The 18101-nt window shown below is 44.4% G+C and overlaps 1 protein-coding gene across 1 annotated transcript in view; it reads right to left on the reverse strand.

Moving 5' to 3' along the window:
* Window position 1: 1 nt before the first annotated feature.
* The window catches only part of sv2ca (synaptic vesicle glycoprotein 2Ca), a 55623-nt gene continuing 37523 nt past the window's right edge, over window positions 2-18101 (reverse strand). The window contains exons 5-13 of the mRNA XM_036527768.1: window positions 12676-12809; window positions 11751-11840; window positions 11105-11215; window positions 10736-10824; window positions 6541-6705; window positions 4251-4384; window positions 2602-2805; window positions 1818-1977; window positions 2-1225 (exon numbers count right to left, since the gene is read on the reverse strand). Coding sequence (XP_036383661.1) covers window positions 1042-1225; window positions 1818-1977; window positions 2602-2805; window positions 4251-4384; window positions 6541-6705; window positions 10736-10824; window positions 11105-11215; window positions 11751-11840; window positions 12676-12809 — 1271 coding nt within the window. The 3' untranslated portion in view covers window positions 2-1041. The remainder of the gene's footprint in view (window positions 1226-1817; window positions 1978-2601; window positions 2806-4250; window positions 4385-6540; window positions 6706-10735; window positions 10825-11104; window positions 11216-11750; window positions 11841-12675; window positions 12810-18101) is intronic.

Raw genomic sequence — 18101 nt, forward strand, 5'->3', positions numbered from 1 at the left:
AGCAGAATTAAATTCAACAAGTATGCATTTACATGGTTGACGTGCGATGACATCAAAATCACAAAAACCTGACAGGCAAGAATTTAATAGGCAAAATCTGACAGGCAAGTACTTTATATGATAAAAAATATGTCTTGGTTTTAACAATAAGTGCAGTTTTTCTATTTCCACTGAAAATTTGATGAGTTTTGACATTATTTCAGAGCATGAATAGCATTAGCAGTGAGACTGAGGCCTAGGTGCCTAAATAGCATAGTGCCGGTATTTTCAGTTTATCATTAATGAATAGTTCAGCTATAGTGCATCTTTATGATTCATGATTCTGCCTCCTCTGGACTCACTGGGCTGCAGGCTCTCCCAGGACATCTCTGAGCAGACTGAGGTTTCTCATTAGTGCTTGTTTTTCACTCTGCCATCCATCTGGCGCACCCTAATAGAAGTGCATGAATAATCACAACAGTAACTAAGTCCTTATTCCAAATATAGGGCACCTGAAGTTCTTTTCTGAATGTAACAGACTCAGCGGAAGAGTCTGGCCTGATGTACCAAACTTCTATAAACCAGACCTGTAAAGGCCATCTACTTGGTGCGACCATGCCAAGCACCTTCCCTGGGTTTCATTTCGCGTGTCTGCTGTTGCTTGTTCCGAGGAAATGAAAATAATCTGAAGCCGGCACTGACACATCGATCGAAATTGATACAAGGATGGGGGAACAGTGGAAACACTTCAGAGAAATGCCAAAGGTGCTCTTTTAATCTGCTCTTGAATCAGCTAGTGTTATAAGGATATAATGATGAGAAAGTACAAGAGCAGCTGTGGGTTCATAAATCCCTACAGTGGCATTGAGATGCTGAGCCAATGCACCAGGCTGTGTATAAATAAATACATTAATAAATAAGACATTATATGTACAACACATTATAAATAAATATATAAACAGAAAGGAGTGTGAAAATGCAGTAGTGTTGTCTGTGGTCTAAGCCTTTTGCACCCGTGTGTTGCCCAGGCGGGGGTCCGAGCAGGTGGGGGGGAGGGGGGTGTTACATGAGGACATTGGCCCTGGTGTCCGGCAGCCGCAGACCCACCAGCCCCCCGCACACCAGGACGGCCGAAGCCAGCAGGATGGGGATGGCTTTCGTGATGCCCACCAGCGACCCGAAAATCATGTTCCCCAGGACCGCTGCCAGCTTGCACAGTGCGTTACAGAAACCAAAGCCCGTCCCCCTGGAACACAGCAAGAGAGAGAGGGAGGAAAGGCATGGGCTTACTGGAAGCTATCACAGATAGAGGTGGCAGAGTATAGAAGTATTGTAACTAATCCAAAATACAAAGACAGGTTTTCTTACATTGTCTAGTGGCTTAACAAGCACCCTTATCCAAAGTGACTTACACTGCTCACATATCATACATTGATACGTAATGGTTTGGTTGTAATGTTTTAAAGCACTCGCTAGCTTTACCTGCTAGTTTGTACCTTGCCTGGCCAACCTTTGGAACTTTGTCATGCAGTACTTCTAATATTGTTGACTCTGTATGGTTTTTCACTTGTGTTGTATTGTATCTCACTTGTAAATGTAAATGTAATGAAACGTGGATATTCGCCACAGTGATTCACAGTTAACCACATGCTCATGTGTACAACAGCAGTTCCCTATGTGGGAATCCAACCAAAAACTTTTGGGCTAGAATCGCTAGTCCTTACCCTTGGAGTTTAGCCAGTAACAGCAGTATTTAACATAATAGGTCTTGCTCTGTGTGCTGTGTGAAAGCCAGTGGACTGGTGTCTGCACCTGTCCCCAGCAGTATGAAGTCCTACCTCCTGTCCGTAGGGTAGAGCTCCACAGTGACCACATCCAGGGAGTTCCAGGCAGATATGCTAAGGCCATTATAGAGGCACAGCATGCCTATCATCATAGACTCGCTGGTCCCGAACCACAGGAAGAAGCAGCTGATTCCCGACAAGATCATAGAGCCACCTACAAGAAGCACAGCCAAACCATCACTGCAGGTCCAGAGAAATCATGTCCGTTTCCAGAACCAAATGATGTGCTATCATTTCTGTTCCTAATATGAAAAAATTCCACCAGTGCCGCCTCATACCATTCAAATGCTGGACATAATACAGAGCAGTTAAGCCCCTAGATTTCGTATGAAAATGACACTCCCACTTTCATGAGCATACATGGTATCTTACATTCAAATTCTTTTTCCTACTCTCCATTTCATCAAAGCCAATGTTTTGATAAATGCAATATCACACTGGGTTATTTTAAAAAAATCTGTGTCTTTGATAAGACACAAACCTAATCAAAACAAGTCATTAGACTTACTTTCAACGAGGCTGGGTTGGAGCTACTGTTGCTTAAATCATGAGATTAAAGTGAATATTTAGACATATAAATAAGTCTACCAAGACTAGCAAACAGGAGGGAAAGCAGTGCATCAACACATGCCAATAATTTTATGCACTGGGGACTGGAGGGGCTGCATTTACCACACTGTGCTTTTCAAACAAACTATGAGGACAAATACATCCCCAAAAGTCCACAATATTCTTTATGCTGCAGACATAAGGTGCTGTCCAAAAATGGCCGCATTACCTAACATTGACAGACGTCCTATTTTGTCCATGAGGAGCGCTGACACTATGTTCCCTGGCAACACCGCCAACGTCCCCAGGAAGTTGACAAAGTAGACCCAGTAGGCGCTGTAGTCGTCGTCGAACGTCATCTGACACCCTGTCTTGTTGTGGTGGAACGTGCTGTTTATCACCTCTGTGTCGATCAGCTTGGAGTCATCGATATCTAGCGTCAAACAAGACACCCATTAAAGGGGGAAGTTAGGCCATTTCAGGAAGTATCTTTCTAAAAAAAGTACACTGATGCCACACAGTGTAGCATACAGTGTAGCGTGCTGAGTTATTCTTTTTATCAATCTTCCTTTGGTTTCAAGGTGCCGCAGCTCCGGCTTTTGTGCCTGCTGAACCGCGGCTTGTGTTTGGCTGTTCTTTTTTGCGTCTCCTCGGACACGCTCTCTCCCCTGGGTACAAACTGCCTCTTTCTCCCTTCAGACTGTGTGTCAGAGGCAGGGCTGGCCATCAAAGTGCAAGCCTTGGGTGAACTCCAGAGTGAAGCAAAGGGGAAAACAGGGAGAGAAAGAAAGAAAACAGTACATCCCGCGGCGCCGCGGCTAATGCAGCGCCATTCGCTTTCTCCCCTTTGTGGCAAAGTGTATGGGAATGGAGGCCTAGAGCCACGGACATTTCCCATGATGCCATTCTATATCAAAATGCCCCCGGGTTCCTTTCGGGAGTGCAGCAGCACCTTAAAAGCACCCAGGGTGGTTGTAGGAGAAAAAAATGCAGAGAAAGTGTTTGAGCAGACCTACCAACCATTTACACATCAGCCTTTTAGAGCTGCTGACTAAACGTGTGCTTGCTGAGTCCAACGAAACACTTTCCCAAAATTGCGTTTTCACCGCATTACATTGAATTTGCTTTCCAGACACTCTTATCCAGGGGTATTGAGCCTGCAGTCTTAAAGTTACAAGCGCTGCCCCTTACCACAAAGCCACATCACTGCACACAAATTATTTTTGACATGTACTAAAATCAGAGGATACCACCATTAGAAATGTATGTTAACTGATAACTCTAAGGTAAACTGCTGGTGATCTTTTCAAACAACAGGCTTATCACCCCTTTCTTATACAGTATGTTGTCTGTCACTGAAAGAAAAAAAAACCTTTAGATGGCAGTAAGATAAACCATATTTAATTTAGGGTAAAAGCAATCAACCTATGGCAAAAACTTAACATACTATAATATGAGCTGGACTAAAACCACCTCCACCCTCCTCCCCAAATATGGTATGTTTTGAGTTTACAAAATCTGGAAATTTAAATCACTTTTGTTCCTTTACAGCAACACAAACTAATTTAAACCAAGATTTTTATGAATAAATATGCTTTTCAAATGATATTCTAGTCACAGATCAATTGTCTTTAATTTCAACTTTAATCTTTTTGGCTTCTCCTTTGTTGAAAGCACACTTCAGTGAAAAAGAAGATTTCCAACCTGAAAAGGTTTTGTTCACTTCAGTGATGAGTAGGACTATTCCATTCAGTGATCCCGAACCATATTCAGCATACCCAGTGTAATGAGAAAACTAAAGGATAACTAGATCTGTATCAGAGAGACATGTATGGTACTAGAAAAGGTCTTGAGCAACGATAAAGTGTTCAGACTTACCGGTGTTGAAGAAAAATGCTTCAATGAAAGTGCAGTTCCTGAAGTAAGAGCCCACAGAGGTCACATCGTCAAAGTAGCAGTTCCGAAAGGTAGAGTCAATGAAGGTGACCGACTTGAACTTCATGCTGATGAACCTGTAATGCAATCAAAAAGATTCTATGCAGAGTGTAACTACTGACCATTGCAACGTTGCCCTGATCAGTTAGAACATTAACAGACCAATTCAGAGTTATGTATTCAATCCAGTTTTGGTTTAATTTCACTTCTCTCTTAATCAAGCTTTTCCCAGTAGGAGAGGTGAGAAAGGAATTTCCTTAGCAGTCTGTCAGGATCACCCAGCCAAGTGTACAGACAGATTCAGATCATTGTCAAATGACCTACACATCATCAAATGATATCCACTCAACCAAAGTAAACTTTATAGCTACTGAAATCATTGCAAATAGGTTTCCTTCAAGATCTGGCTCACATACACCCTGAACCAGCAGTTGTTAGTGTGGGTCTGCGAACCCACCCAGGCTTCAGACAAACTACCCTTGTAATCATCAGAAAAGTATCTACAAGTCTGATTTTCTGAAGTCTCCCAAATCCCACCCAGTCAAAATCTGGAAGCCAGTAATCAACCAATCAGATAACATGCAACCTGTTTTCTCCCACGTATGAATAAATGAGAGAACTGAAAAGAGGCAAAGTCTTAAATTCACAAGCAGTTTCCTGTCAAGCATCAGTTTCCACCACTGATATTTGGGAGAGAGGCAGACCTAAAGCTGAATCTGGAACAATGTCTCTGCTCCACGAGCTAACATACTAGCTTACCAAACAGGGTTTAACAGAGATGACATTTTACCAGTGACAGCTAGCCTTCCTTTAGATGAGTTTCACCTCCAAAAACACCTATCAAGTGGAGAAATCTTCCTGTGACTGCAAGTTACCCCAAAATGACTGATTAATGAGCAGCCAGTTCTGACAATGGCGCCAATTTATTGATTCAAGTCAGCTAGCCATTGACCTTTGATGCTGCTGTTTTCAGCTTGGTCGGAATGGATTTTTATCTTGTACATTCGTGAGGGAACACTACAGATGAGAGTGGGCAAATAGTGGCAATTTCAGAGCAAAACGCTTTCTGGCCCCTGGGTTGAGAAACAACATAAGACTGCATCAAGGCTTTCACCAAAGAAGACAAGACAGATTTTCTTTATCGAGGACCTCACTCCCAAAATTCCCAGCATCCCAGACACAGACCAGAGAAAGTCATCAAGCTCCCGATTTGCACGATTCCAACCAATCAAACCTGCACACATCTCGCTTTAAGACTAAACTGAGTCAACATTTCAACAGTATTGTGCCATTTAGGCAAACTGAGCATAATAAGTTAACTTTAAAAACAGTAATTGAAAGCAATATAATCTTGACGTATATAATTGTTTAAGCAATGCTGAGACATAGTTTTACCATAGGTTACAAAGAAACCCACTGAAGGCAGATATATTTAAAATCCAAAATAAGGTACTTCGATTGTATTCATTCATTATATTCAATCATTGAGCTCCAAAAAAATGAAAGAAAACCTTACAAATTAATCAAGGCTACACTGTATAATTGGTGTTGAGAATGAGAAGACTATCCTGATAGAGAGCTAATCCACAGCAACATTGCTGTAGAAGGACATAGAATCCTTCTGAGCTACCAGCTGAAGTATGGCTGACAACAACTTGTATGCTACTCATCTAATAATCTACTGCAAGGTTGCAAATTCCGATCTCAGAGCAGTAACTGAGTCAAGGGGACACTTAACTCAGCCTTTGCTTGCTCACCGGCTGAAGCTTTTTAATGCATCAATGCTACCGTACAACGCAAGGACGTGTTCTTTGTTCTCTGCAGTTGATGGCCTTTGCTCGAGTCTTTCTGAATATTTCAGAACTTGTTCTATTCATACACTCCTATCTGAAAACAATGCAGACCACACTGAGGACATTAATATATCCAGTATTAATATGTCTACCATTTTCTTCAGTTGAGAAAAGGCTCAGCTGCTGTCCTTTTCGGTGAAACTTAGCAAAGTCAATCTTGGTGCGACGATATTAATGAAATACACTGTAACATGATCCTTTGTTTTTTTTGTTTTTTTTTTTAATGCGGGCCTCACCACAAGACAATAAAATGAGTGTTTCTTTTTCGCCTCTGTGCAATGAAAGCAGCAGCAGAAAATGGAGCAGGGGAGAGATAAGACTTTTAATTTCCTGGCCTGGGCGCAGATAAAGGGGAGGGTATAAATTACAGCGCCCCCCACCTGTCATTGATGAACACCCCGTTGGTGTGGATCTGGTTCTCCAGGGTGAAGTTGAAGGTGAAGTCCTCGATGCGCTCGTTGTTGTGGGTCTTGACTTTCGAGGCGTACTCGTCCGCCTGCAGGTGCTTGATGACGTCGGGGAACCAGACGGACAGGCCATAGAACCTGCACCCAGACAAGATGTTCAGACGTTCAGACTGGCGATGGCAGCGGGAGCTATTTTTCAAGTCTGACATGCCAGTCGTTGCCATTTTTCTGTCTGCTGCTGTCCTCTTGTTGCTGTTACTGTTTTTTTTCTTGGTCAAATGAAGAACAAAAACACACTTGCAAAAGGAAGAAAATACAGCTCTAATTGTGATAATAGAAGACATTACATAATGAACAACACTTTAAAGTGCACATCATGAAAGAAACTGCATTTTCTTTTTAATTCTAGAGGAAAAAATGTTCTGAAATGTTTTCATTCACTTGTTACACACCAGAGGAGAAAGGCAGTCTGGAGGTTATTCTAATTATACAATATCTGACCAAAACAGGCAGCAAGTATATTATTTGTCATCTGAAATTTAATAGATAAAGATTTTTTGAAACTGTCCTCCCAATCTCCTCTTGCCAACAGATATGTAGTCTCTGAATGACCACAAGAAATCTAGGAAATTACACCATGTAATTACAAATCATCTGCACCAGCTAATGACACTGGAGCATGCCTTGAAGCTTGACATTTCCTCATCTATTGCTGCTCCTCTGGATCAATTCAGGAAAAATTCAGACAGCATTTGGTCCACATCACAGGATGTGTGCAGTGCAGTGAAGTAGAGGCAGAGGATGCTCAACGGCACTGGGCTAGCTGACGCACACTACATCACATCTTTACCGGGGTCTCGAAACAGATGCTTCTGAGGCTATTTTTACTGCAGAGTGCCAGCCAAATGAGCAGCAGTGGATTTATCACCAGTAAACAACACACTCAACTAAAAAACTAAAAGAAAAAAGAAGGGATGTGAAGCCAGTAACTTTGTCCAGATGCATGGTGGGAAATATGCCTCGTAACAGGGGGAGGGGGTGATGTATCTGGAGGTAACACCATGCGATGCGTGCATGGTGTAGCACAAAAAAAAAAAAAAAACGTTGACTCAAGTCTCCAAAGACAAAGAGCAGACAGACAGCTGTAAACCCGGGACCACCACAAAGACGGTGTGGCCGCAAGCCCAAACGTCTCATCAGCTAGCAGTCTCCTGAAGAGAAGGCTGGAAAGATGGCTGGAAAAGCTCTCTGCTTCCTGCAGTGAAAGGCTGAGATTTCCAAGACATGGACAATGTACCATATTGCATCTATTAGTATTCCAGTTAAATTAATTTTACCAAAACTGTCATTAATATCAGGTACTAAACTGGCACAGGGGTGCAAAACTGGACAATAACACTCAGTATTGAAAAAGGCAATTATTATCAAATTTAAAAATATTTGCATTTTCTCACATTTTCATACTGTACACAGTCAGAAAATGGCTAAATTCATTCATCATGTGGGTATACTTGAATAGCATGTATTGTGTTGTGGGGCACCAGTATAAATTATTATTGGTGTTATTCAGAAGAAGTGGGTTTTAAAAACAAACATGGCACAATGTATGCCTGCACTGTGTACACCAATATAAAGGGCCATCTGGAGCCTTTCCATTAAAATGTGTAGGAAAAAGTACAGGGCAGCAGTGTGGACAAACATGAAAATGCAAAGATAGCAAACACTGAAATGAACATGTTTAAAAGGGTCAGGCTTATTTATGTATCGAATTTGCGGTGATATCACTTTGAGCCTCCATCAGAGTGTGTTTGAACCCGAGATGAAAAGATAACCACAATGGGAGTCAGGGCCAGCCAGGTGTCATCATAGCAACAGTACTCAGTAAACAGGGTTTGTTGGGGGGGGGGGGGGGGGGCGTTCACAGTGTTCCACATTTTTGCCAGGTGAAATAAATATAAACGGAAGACATGCCAAGTCTCTACATCACTGTGAATTTATTGTGCAACAAAAAGATGTGTGACTCATGGGTCTCACAAGTGATACAGTAAGACTAGAAGGTTTGTGTTTGATGGCATCTACTGTGTCTGTAAACGCATGTGACCTCAGAGCCCCAGTGATCCCCTCCTTCACTTCTACTTGTTTATCTTTAACTGCACCATGAAGGGGTGTTATATGTGAAATACCAGTTGTGGGTAGCTGGTGAAAGCTACACTGTTATCTGAAAGTGTGAAAGCATAAGATCTGTGCCTCTATCTGTGTCCCCTGTATATTACATTAAGACTATATAAATCTCCATCTCCACCTAACATATAGACACTTTACTTAACAGACTGTCCCACTCTTTGCTGATGCTGCAGTCTTCTCTTACAGATGAACAAAAACCACAACATGGTGTTTATGCAGGTTGGTGGCTGATGTAATGAGACTGACTATTAAAATCACTGATACTCTCAAACCCATCTACAGTAATTAGGACGATTGTAATCACTGGAATACAGACATAGAGTTTAAGGCACTCAACACATTCTACAATAATGTCAACACAATAAATGCAAGTCACTGTTTTTGTGCTATGGAGAAACATTAAAACAAGCACAACAGTTATTGGCCTACCTCCTTCGGGAGATAGGAATCTTTTAATGGGGTTTTGTTCGATCGGAATAAATCGGAGCAGTCGCTGTTATTCGGTAGGCCTGGAAGGATAGTGCAGGTGGCCAGGAATATGTAATTAATTCTGAAGAATGCTGTTACAATGTGACACACAGAAGGCACCTGCTTGAGGCTGACCCGTCTGCATGACATCCCTTCAAGGGGAATGCTACAGGGACACCCTGGTGCTTTATTCTGTCTCAGAGCCACAGGTCAAGCCATGCACCACTGATCACTCCTACGACCTCCTCTGAGCATCAGCCAGGAGAGGCTGCGCAGACAGTTCAATTCAATCAGCCAGGCTCCTGCTACAGGGAAAGCATCCACATGAGGGTTTTAATGGACCGAGACACAGCTACTGTTCTACACCGATACCTCCCTCTGTAGGATTCTGCTCTTCTGCTTCCTAGACAATGTCTTGCTTCCTGCATGATGTGCAGACGCAGGTCTTTAAGGAAGGAGGTTTAAGGTCCTTGGAGAAAGAATACGGTTGGCGGGGCGTAGAGAACAGCCCATATCATAATACATAAATAAATCATTTACTTGCCTCATACTTGGTGCATCCCGTTTCAATCAAATTTACATGACATTATTGTCATTTAGCAGACACTCTTATTCAGAGTGACATGTACCGTTGCTGCTGTACCTACCATCTTCCGTAAAGAACTCTGATCCAAGTCCACTTTTTAGGCATCAAGTTTCAATCTGCTTTTCAAGTCTCTGGTCATTTTGCACCTGTGCTTTTCATCGATGCTGAAAATTATGCAACACATGCTGAATTTATCTGCATTAATAGTCTAGATTTGACAGCAAACAGCAGGAAGCTAAAAAGTTTGCACCGTCAGCACAAAGTGGAAAAACCTGAAGGCTACTTTATAGCATTTCTAATGAAAATATGGCACCGATGGGAATGATAAAAAACACTTCTTTGAACGATGATCTTTATGGGTTTTCCCCATTTTCCACTGAATAATTAAGTGTACGCTTGGCTTGTCTCTTACCACACCCTCTGTTCTCACATAAGCGTGGCAAAGCAAGGCAAAAGTAATCCTCTGATACACTGGGATGTAGCGACAGCCACAGCGTACCCTAGTGGGGCAAATGTCAAATAGAGGATGGGCATATCACTGCTGATGTCACACAGAGACTATGCTGGCGCCTCATGAGCTGCAAAGGGGGCGCTTCCCCAGCGCACGCACACACATTCTCACACATACACACACACACACACACACACACACACACGCATCCTGGGAGTGAAGCCAATTTATTCCGCCTCAATGGGCTGCTGGTCATTGTTGGCTGATAAGATGGCTGGGATCAAACCTGGGTTGAGCCACTCGAGAGCTCCAGCGAAAAGCCATTGTCGCAGCATATGTTATATTCACTGGAGTGTACACTGTAACATTCAATGAAAATGTGTCAATGCTTACACAGCGAGGAAGCCTCTTTGATTTTGAAATGTACATTTAAAAAGAAAACGGAGCGCATTTCCTGCCTTATGGTTTTTGCAGCTTACCCAAAAGACAGCGTAAACCACACAATAGCCAGCTTGACAGTGTTATCTTTCACAGGGTAGTTGAAGCACTTCAGAAATGTTAGCCAGATCTGGAAAGAGAGAGGAAAAATATTTACCCTTTTAATGGTTTCCCATTTCAATACCCCAAAGCACTACAATGCCAGGTTCAATGGGACTGCACCTCAATATTCTGGGTGTTGCATTTCACAGCTTCATGCCAGGCAAATGAACTGCCCTGATCAGTACAGTCAGACCCTTAATGTTCATTTCATTCAACAGAATCCCCCAAATACTTGTACTCAAACTCCAAAGCAACCCTTAGATGCGACAGGCCTAGCAACTAGAGGTGGGTATCTCATCCAAACTCACCCCGTAGAGTTCAGCTTTCACTCTGAACAAGACCTTGGAGACAGGGTTCCCCGTCTCAGATTGCATCTCCACCAGCTCATCGATCTGCTTCGGGATCTTGATGCGGTTCACCTGCATACAAGTCAGGAAAGTCAAGTTTAAGCATGTCAGTTTTTTCACATTTTATTATTACGGATGTTGTAATAGTGCTTTTAAATAAATGCAGCTGCTTGCTATAGCACTTCTGATTTAACCAGAGTATGTTTAAGGACTTAAACAGAGTTAAAGAGAACTTAAAAAGTGTATGTACTGCATGGTAAGACCAACTATGTACTGCACATTATCACCAGGAGCCTCATCTCTCAGGTTTACAGTGAACAGACATAATGTACAGTATATGATTTGAAAACAGGGCCAGCATAGCGGTGACAGCCTGCATAAGGATGTGTTCAGCCTGTTGGTACAGCTTTGATCTCAATTTTCTACCTCTGTCACGCGTCCTTTTGCACAAATATGTTAAACGCTTCTCTTTTTTTTGCTCCAAAACCTGCATTTACTAGACGAGCCGAAGCCTGTAAAGCATCTGTGATTGTCAGCGGCTATTTAAAAGCAGAGCGTTTAATCCGCTTAGCTGTGGAAGTGAGGGGATGCGCGCGGCGGAGCTCACGGTGAAGACTTTCTCCGGCTGCCCACGCGCCCGCATGTTGGTGTCGTGGATCTGCTTGAGGATCATCCAGGCCTCGTCGTGCTTCCCCACCTGAGCGGAGAAGCGGGGAGGGCGTTAGCGGGGAGGGGGACTTAGCCGCCGGCTCGCGCGGCTCGTGACGACCGCGTCGTCACGCGCTCCTCCGCCGAGATCGGGCCGAGGCGACAGGAGGAAGGGAGTCACGACGAGGATGACTCACTGCCTTCTGACGGCGGATTCTCTCCGGCATCGCCGGGAAATCGCGCTCGCACAACGGCACGCAAAAGGGCGGTTCCGCTGCATTTCACGGCCCCGCTGCCGAAAGAGTGGAGGTGCGCTGCGATTTCATTACACTGTTTTTCCTCGAGGGAAAAAAAAGGGGGACAAAAACATGATGATACAGGATCATTTACGGAGCATAAAAGACATTGTTGGAGTTTCTTAGGTGTTTCAATCAATAATTTTGCAGGTATAAATTACCTGAGGAAATTAAATGTGCACTGAGCAGGAACATCTCATCAGATTTACATCCTCTCTATCACTATATGGCTGTTTGTGTGTCCGTGTGTGTGTGTGTGTGTGTGTGTGTGTGTGTGTGTGTGTCTGAGAGAGAGCTATAATTACTATCTACTCAATACTTTTGACTTGTATTAATGTCATTCTCTTATTACTACAATGTGCAATCAATTATTGTTATTGTTTTCGTTTTTAAATATGTTTGACATTGTAGTATAAACATCTCATGTCTTGTATGTTACCCTGAATAAGGGCATCTCCTATGTGATTCGATGGCAATTATAACACACAAAGTGACATATATTAAAAACATGGCTTATTGCTTGCAGACATGCATCCAGGCTTCTGTGTAATTACTGCGTCCTGCATTGCCTTTCAGGTGATCCCTTACCTCCAGGTAGTAGCGGGGACTCTCTGGCACGAAGGTGAGGGACACGACTGCGCAGACGCAGGGCAGGGCGCAGACCACCACAAACACCCTCCAGCTGTGGAACTGGTAGGCAGACCCCATGCTGAAGCTCCAACCTGCGCAGAGCAGACACAGGCACAAAACGCGGGGTCAGACAGCGGGTCACACAGCGCGCAGCGGGAGAGCTAGGAGAACACAGCCCACACACACCCACTCACACTCCCCTGCCACGGACACACAGGGCCAGTCATTTTTTAATTTTCCTGAAATTCAAAAGGATGGACGCAAGTTTTGCTTTACCTTCTGCAAAGTTTTTGTACCATGACCTGTGGGGGGAAAAATTCCTAGTCCTGGTCCTAATTCCTAATGCTTTCCTTCTCAAAAAAAATCCACTACATTTCCAACACCTAAAAATAATATATGATTCTAATTTTATTTGTTGGGCCTTTCTGGAACATATTAGGACTGCGTGTTTAACCTCAACTGTTGTTTAAATGGGATATTACAAGGGATAAACTAGACAAGATAGATGGTGCACCGTCTCTTCCACCACTCACAGAACATTCAGTTAGTCAATATATCATGTCAATATTTCCATTTGCTTTTAAAACAGCGGCTGAGAATTTGCCTGCAGTAGCCAGCAATGCCATCAAGGACACTGTGTTATGTAAAGATGAGGAAAGAGTGAGAGTCATGGAAGAAGCCATTTTGGGTCATTCCAAAATCTTTTTTCACAAGAGAGGTATCTGCTCATCTCTGCTCTGCTCATTCTCTGTTCTTTACCGGCTATTTCTTTTCCTGTGAGTAGAAATAACCAGGTCCAGTGCACAGTAAAATTCAGGCTGAGGCTGTCAGCTACATGGGAGGTTACTTCGATTTTCCCAGGATCCCTGTCTGTCAGACATGACATTTATATTTCACCAACATGGAGCAGGTATGTCCTTTTTCCGAGGGTCATCAGAGATCAATAATGGCTCACAAAGGAGAAAAAACACATTTCAGACTAACAGGCGTCTTTCCGCTGTTTACAGTGTGACAAATCATTGTCACAGCCAACGCAGTTAAGTTAACCCCTGGTCAGCAGCACTTCCTCATAGAACTCCCTGAGTGAAATCAGAGAGGGATCCTTTCGTCCTGTCTCTCAATCGTCTCTTTCAAACAGAGCAACAGCTATCCCCTTATTTCCCATTATGGAGATTGTCAAGGGACTCGGGCTCAGTCAAAGGGAAAGAGCGGCTATTATCTAACTCGTCCGCCTGCGGTTTCCCAGATACGCCGGGAGGAGAGGAGGCTTTAGTCTTTTGCGCGGCGAGGTGCGCGATCGTTATCGAGCAGCTTCAGAAAGGGCCTCGCCCCCCCCCCGGCTCGTGCGTGTGCGAGAAGCACTCCTTCACCACTTCCTCTCCTTCCAGCTGGAAATGGCGAAGTGAATCACGCTGCCGAAGCCACGGAGTGCGGGGGAGAGGCGGTTTAATTGAATGTGTGTTTATGTGTGTGTTTTTCCAAAGAATCGGCACTGCGGCGTCCCAGAGACTTCACCTCTGATCCCATCAGCAGACCCACGTCAGGCCTCATCGGCCTTCTTGCCCCCTCCCCCCCCGGGACTCCCCTGACTGTGGCTGTGGAGAGCGGCTTTGCCTGTGGCACACTGCATCATGGGAGCCACGGGCCACCGCGCAGCGAACAGCAATCACATCAGCTTCTGCGTGTGGTCAGGCCTCCCCCCTGCCCAATATTATGTCAGTGAAAATGTCAGTAGGTTGCAAGATCCCAACCCTACCTTATAAGCTTTATCAGGGGCAGCATGGAATAAGTTCATCTGGGCCACAGCACACTTGAATGGATTGTCATGTGTTTCTCAGAGGGATTTCATTCCATGGAATTGCATTATTAGGGCGCTTCATTCTACATCTATTTCTTTTCCCCTGTAATGACATTTTTAGTGCTACATTCAAAAATCATTTTCTGGAGCAGTTAGTGTGAAGCAAGGGTCTTAAACTCAATTTCTGGAGGGTCAAGTGTGTGCGCGCTGGTGTTTGTTCCGTCAAATTCTACTGACTTGAAATGGTTCAATCAGCTAATTAGCCGTATACATTTACAGCTACAGCTACAGTCCCAAGGGACACTCCGGTAAAATGTTTTCGGAGCACAGGGCACAGAAACTGTTTCAGCTGTGATTTGTCGTTTGCGCAACTGTAAAAAAATAAAATACGAAAATGAGTAAATGGCTGGGCCAATTACAGTAAGTCATTAAGGGCAGAGATTTGAGCAAAAAACAGGATACAAGCAGGCCTCCAGGAAGTGATTCTGACACCCACTGTGTGAAGGAAAGCAGTGCTAATAATGTCTTTCAGTGTAAACAGCCATTATGACTTTCAGTTAGGTTTTCCCTTTCTCATTCCAGTTCCTTCATTTTCAACACAACACTGTAATCATGAGTCCTTCAAGTTCAATAAAAAGTGGACACTTCTGCCTTTAGATATTTAAGAGGGGGTGGACGGGGATTGTGATAGAATTGTGGGGTTTTGGGGGGCTTTTTGAGGTCACGCCTCAACACGGCAACACTGTGTCTCACTCATCATCATCCAGTCACCACATATTTATTTAATGACTCCCTCTTAAATACATGCCCCATGTGCAACACTACAAAGCACTACTACATCTCTGACACTACGGTGTCAGAGATGGCAAGATTCCAGAGATAGAAATGTTATTCATTGAGAATCATTTTCCAGCTCATAAGCTGAATTGCAAAAATGAATTGCAGTCAAGAGGCTGGACACTGATCATTGAGCTAGTCCGCTGCTGGCCACTAGGGGCCACTATTTTGACATATTCTTTGATGCTCGTTTATTCAACCTCATGTGAAGTTATCATTATCTTTTGTTTTAGCTTTTCTTCCTTTTTTATTTCAAAACACTTTTTAATTAATGTTTTGTGATGTTGTCTCCCTAGTCTCTGCGGGAGGAATGCTGTTGAATCTAAATGTTGTAGTCCAACGGATTCAACACACGACTAAGTCTTCAGAAACCCGCTTTCATATTTTGATGTCTTCTTTTTTCAGAAGCCATAATTAGTCTATAAATTTAATTCTACATGGATTGAAATCAAAGGAAAACATAGCGGAGCGTTTTCTCCTGTTTAATGAATTTATTACCGCACATTAAAGAGTCATTCCGACATCTTCTCTGAGGCAGATTAAACGGCAAACAAAGTGAAAACAGCCCGCGTGCTTCTCGCCTCCTTATCTGCCCCAGTAATAGCGCCGAGCGTCACGTGTCCCTGTGGGAGAGGATGTCGTGTTAAACGTGACCTCCCACGGACTCCCGCCTCCTCAGGCACCATCGCTTCACACCTCTGCTTCTGCCACTCCACAGCAATATGGGGGGGGGGGGCATGGTCAGATTACTGCAGGAATACAGCTTTTAGCTCGGCTAATGCAAGACCCAAAGGAAGGCTTGATAATAACATTTATTAAGCTTGCTGGAGTCAGGCTCGGGCTTCTGTGTAACTTCAAAGGCTGGTAAGATGCCAATACTGTAATCAGCTGAAAGTGCAGCGTGATATTCAAAAGTCCATAATTAGATTTCAAAAAAGATTGAGTACAACATTAACCACTGCTCTAGCTACACTGGACTGAGGTATTGATATTTAAAATGACTCTCTCTAGACTTTGCGCAAACAAAAAGCGTTAAAAGCACACACACGGGAAGTGTGCAGTGTCCAAACACCACGGTGAGCGCGTATCAGTTTCCTTCCTCTTCATCTCCGCCAGGCAGCTCTGCCGAGCTGGCTGCCTAATTGATTGCGCTGTGGGTGAGCGGGACGGCCGATCGGACACGCTCCCTCCTCTCCCGCAGTGAGCAGCTCTGTGCCTCTCTCTGTACAGCATGTACAGAGTCCCGAGGATCGATGCGGTGCCCGGTCCGCCCGGGCAGAGGCCAAAAGCTGAACGCAGCTGACGAGGCCTGAACCCGGGGGTGCCGCCGGGCGCTGTCCAGAGGAGGAGTCCCCGAGGACCTATGCACCCGCCCCCCTCTGCAGAGGCGGCGTTTCACGCCTGAGGTCCCGCGATCGTAAGCGCAGATCGTTTTCTGGTCAGAAACAGGGCCCGGTCAAACAACGTGCTCTCAGAATGGCAACAGATAAATTCGTTACTGGCCTGCTGATACAATATTAACCAGCGTTGCAGTAGTTTGAATACGCAGCAAAGCTGAGCTCAAAGTCTGAGCTGGGTGGATTTTTTTTCCCAGTGGTTTTGTCATGCGGGAGGGGTTACGCTGACACTCAAGCAGCCTGGGGGGGGGCTAGCACGGGATGGGAGGAGAACGATGTTCGGATTCCTCGCTCCCACACAGGGATGTCCTGTTGTAATTGCCTTTTCTGTGGGAATGTAGCAGGGAGCCCCAGAGGGTTAATGTTTAGCCCGTGCCATTGCAAATCTCATTACGCGGATTATGTGCATAATTGGCCGCTCGCGTGCCTGGCTGGATCCGGCAGCCTATGAAATTTATGTACCCACCCTGCACTCGCCTGCAGGAGTCCTTGGTCACAACCCACCGATTCTGACCTGCCGCTACTGCAAAGCGCAGGCATAAACAGCAACAGCAGCACGCTTTGCCCACGAACGGAGCGCGAGGCTCTCGGCGCTAACTGCCAGACGTCTGCTCTTTTTTCCCACGCACCTCCCCAGAGACCGAAACTCGGCAAAGCCAATTATACTCTCCGGTTGTTAATAGAAAAGAAAGGAGAGGGGGGGGGGATGGAAAAATAACCCCGTTAAAACTAATCAATTGACCTCAATTATGAGGCTGAGCTCCTGATGGCAGGGAAGGAGAAGAGAGAGCCGGAGAGAGGGCGAGGGCTTGCTTTGTGCCGGCCTCACCTCTCTTTTTTTAATTTCATTCTCTTTTATGTAAAATCAATGAGCGGTGTGTGAATCCCTCCCTCTTGTCAGAGGCCGTAAATTACCCACGCCTTCATCGCAGTGTTCTCTGAGCACAGCGCAGGTCTTGCAGATAGAAAGCACATGTAAAGATAAGGGGCAGGAGTGTTCTCTCTGAGTGACTAATGACTATTTTGACAAAAGCAAACATACAGGGACATTTTAGCCTACTTTCTCCAAAGCTTGCGCAAAAGGCTATCTTCATGCATAGTCCTGTAATTGTGAGAGGTTATGGTGACGTTGCAGCCATGAGGCAAGACAATGTCTCTAAAGGCATTATTATTTTCTGTGCCGGGATGTTATACAGTAGAGCCCTCTTGTGCTGCTAAGCTGTTGGCAGGCAGTGCTTTATTCCTGACAAGAGAATCCCGCATCGTGCATGCGTAACATGTAAAACACGAAAGCAGTTGCTGCTCCTTTAAAGAAATCCGGAGATCTGAGGGGAGGTTTCTCTGTGAAGCCT

The sequence above is a fragment of the Megalops cyprinoides genome, chromosome 4 (genome assembly GCF_013368585.1).
Source record: "Megalops cyprinoides isolate fMegCyp1 chromosome 4, fMegCyp1.pri, whole genome shotgun sequence".
Lineage (NCBI taxonomy): Eukaryota > Metazoa > Chordata > Actinopteri > Elopiformes > Megalopidae > Megalops > Megalops cyprinoides.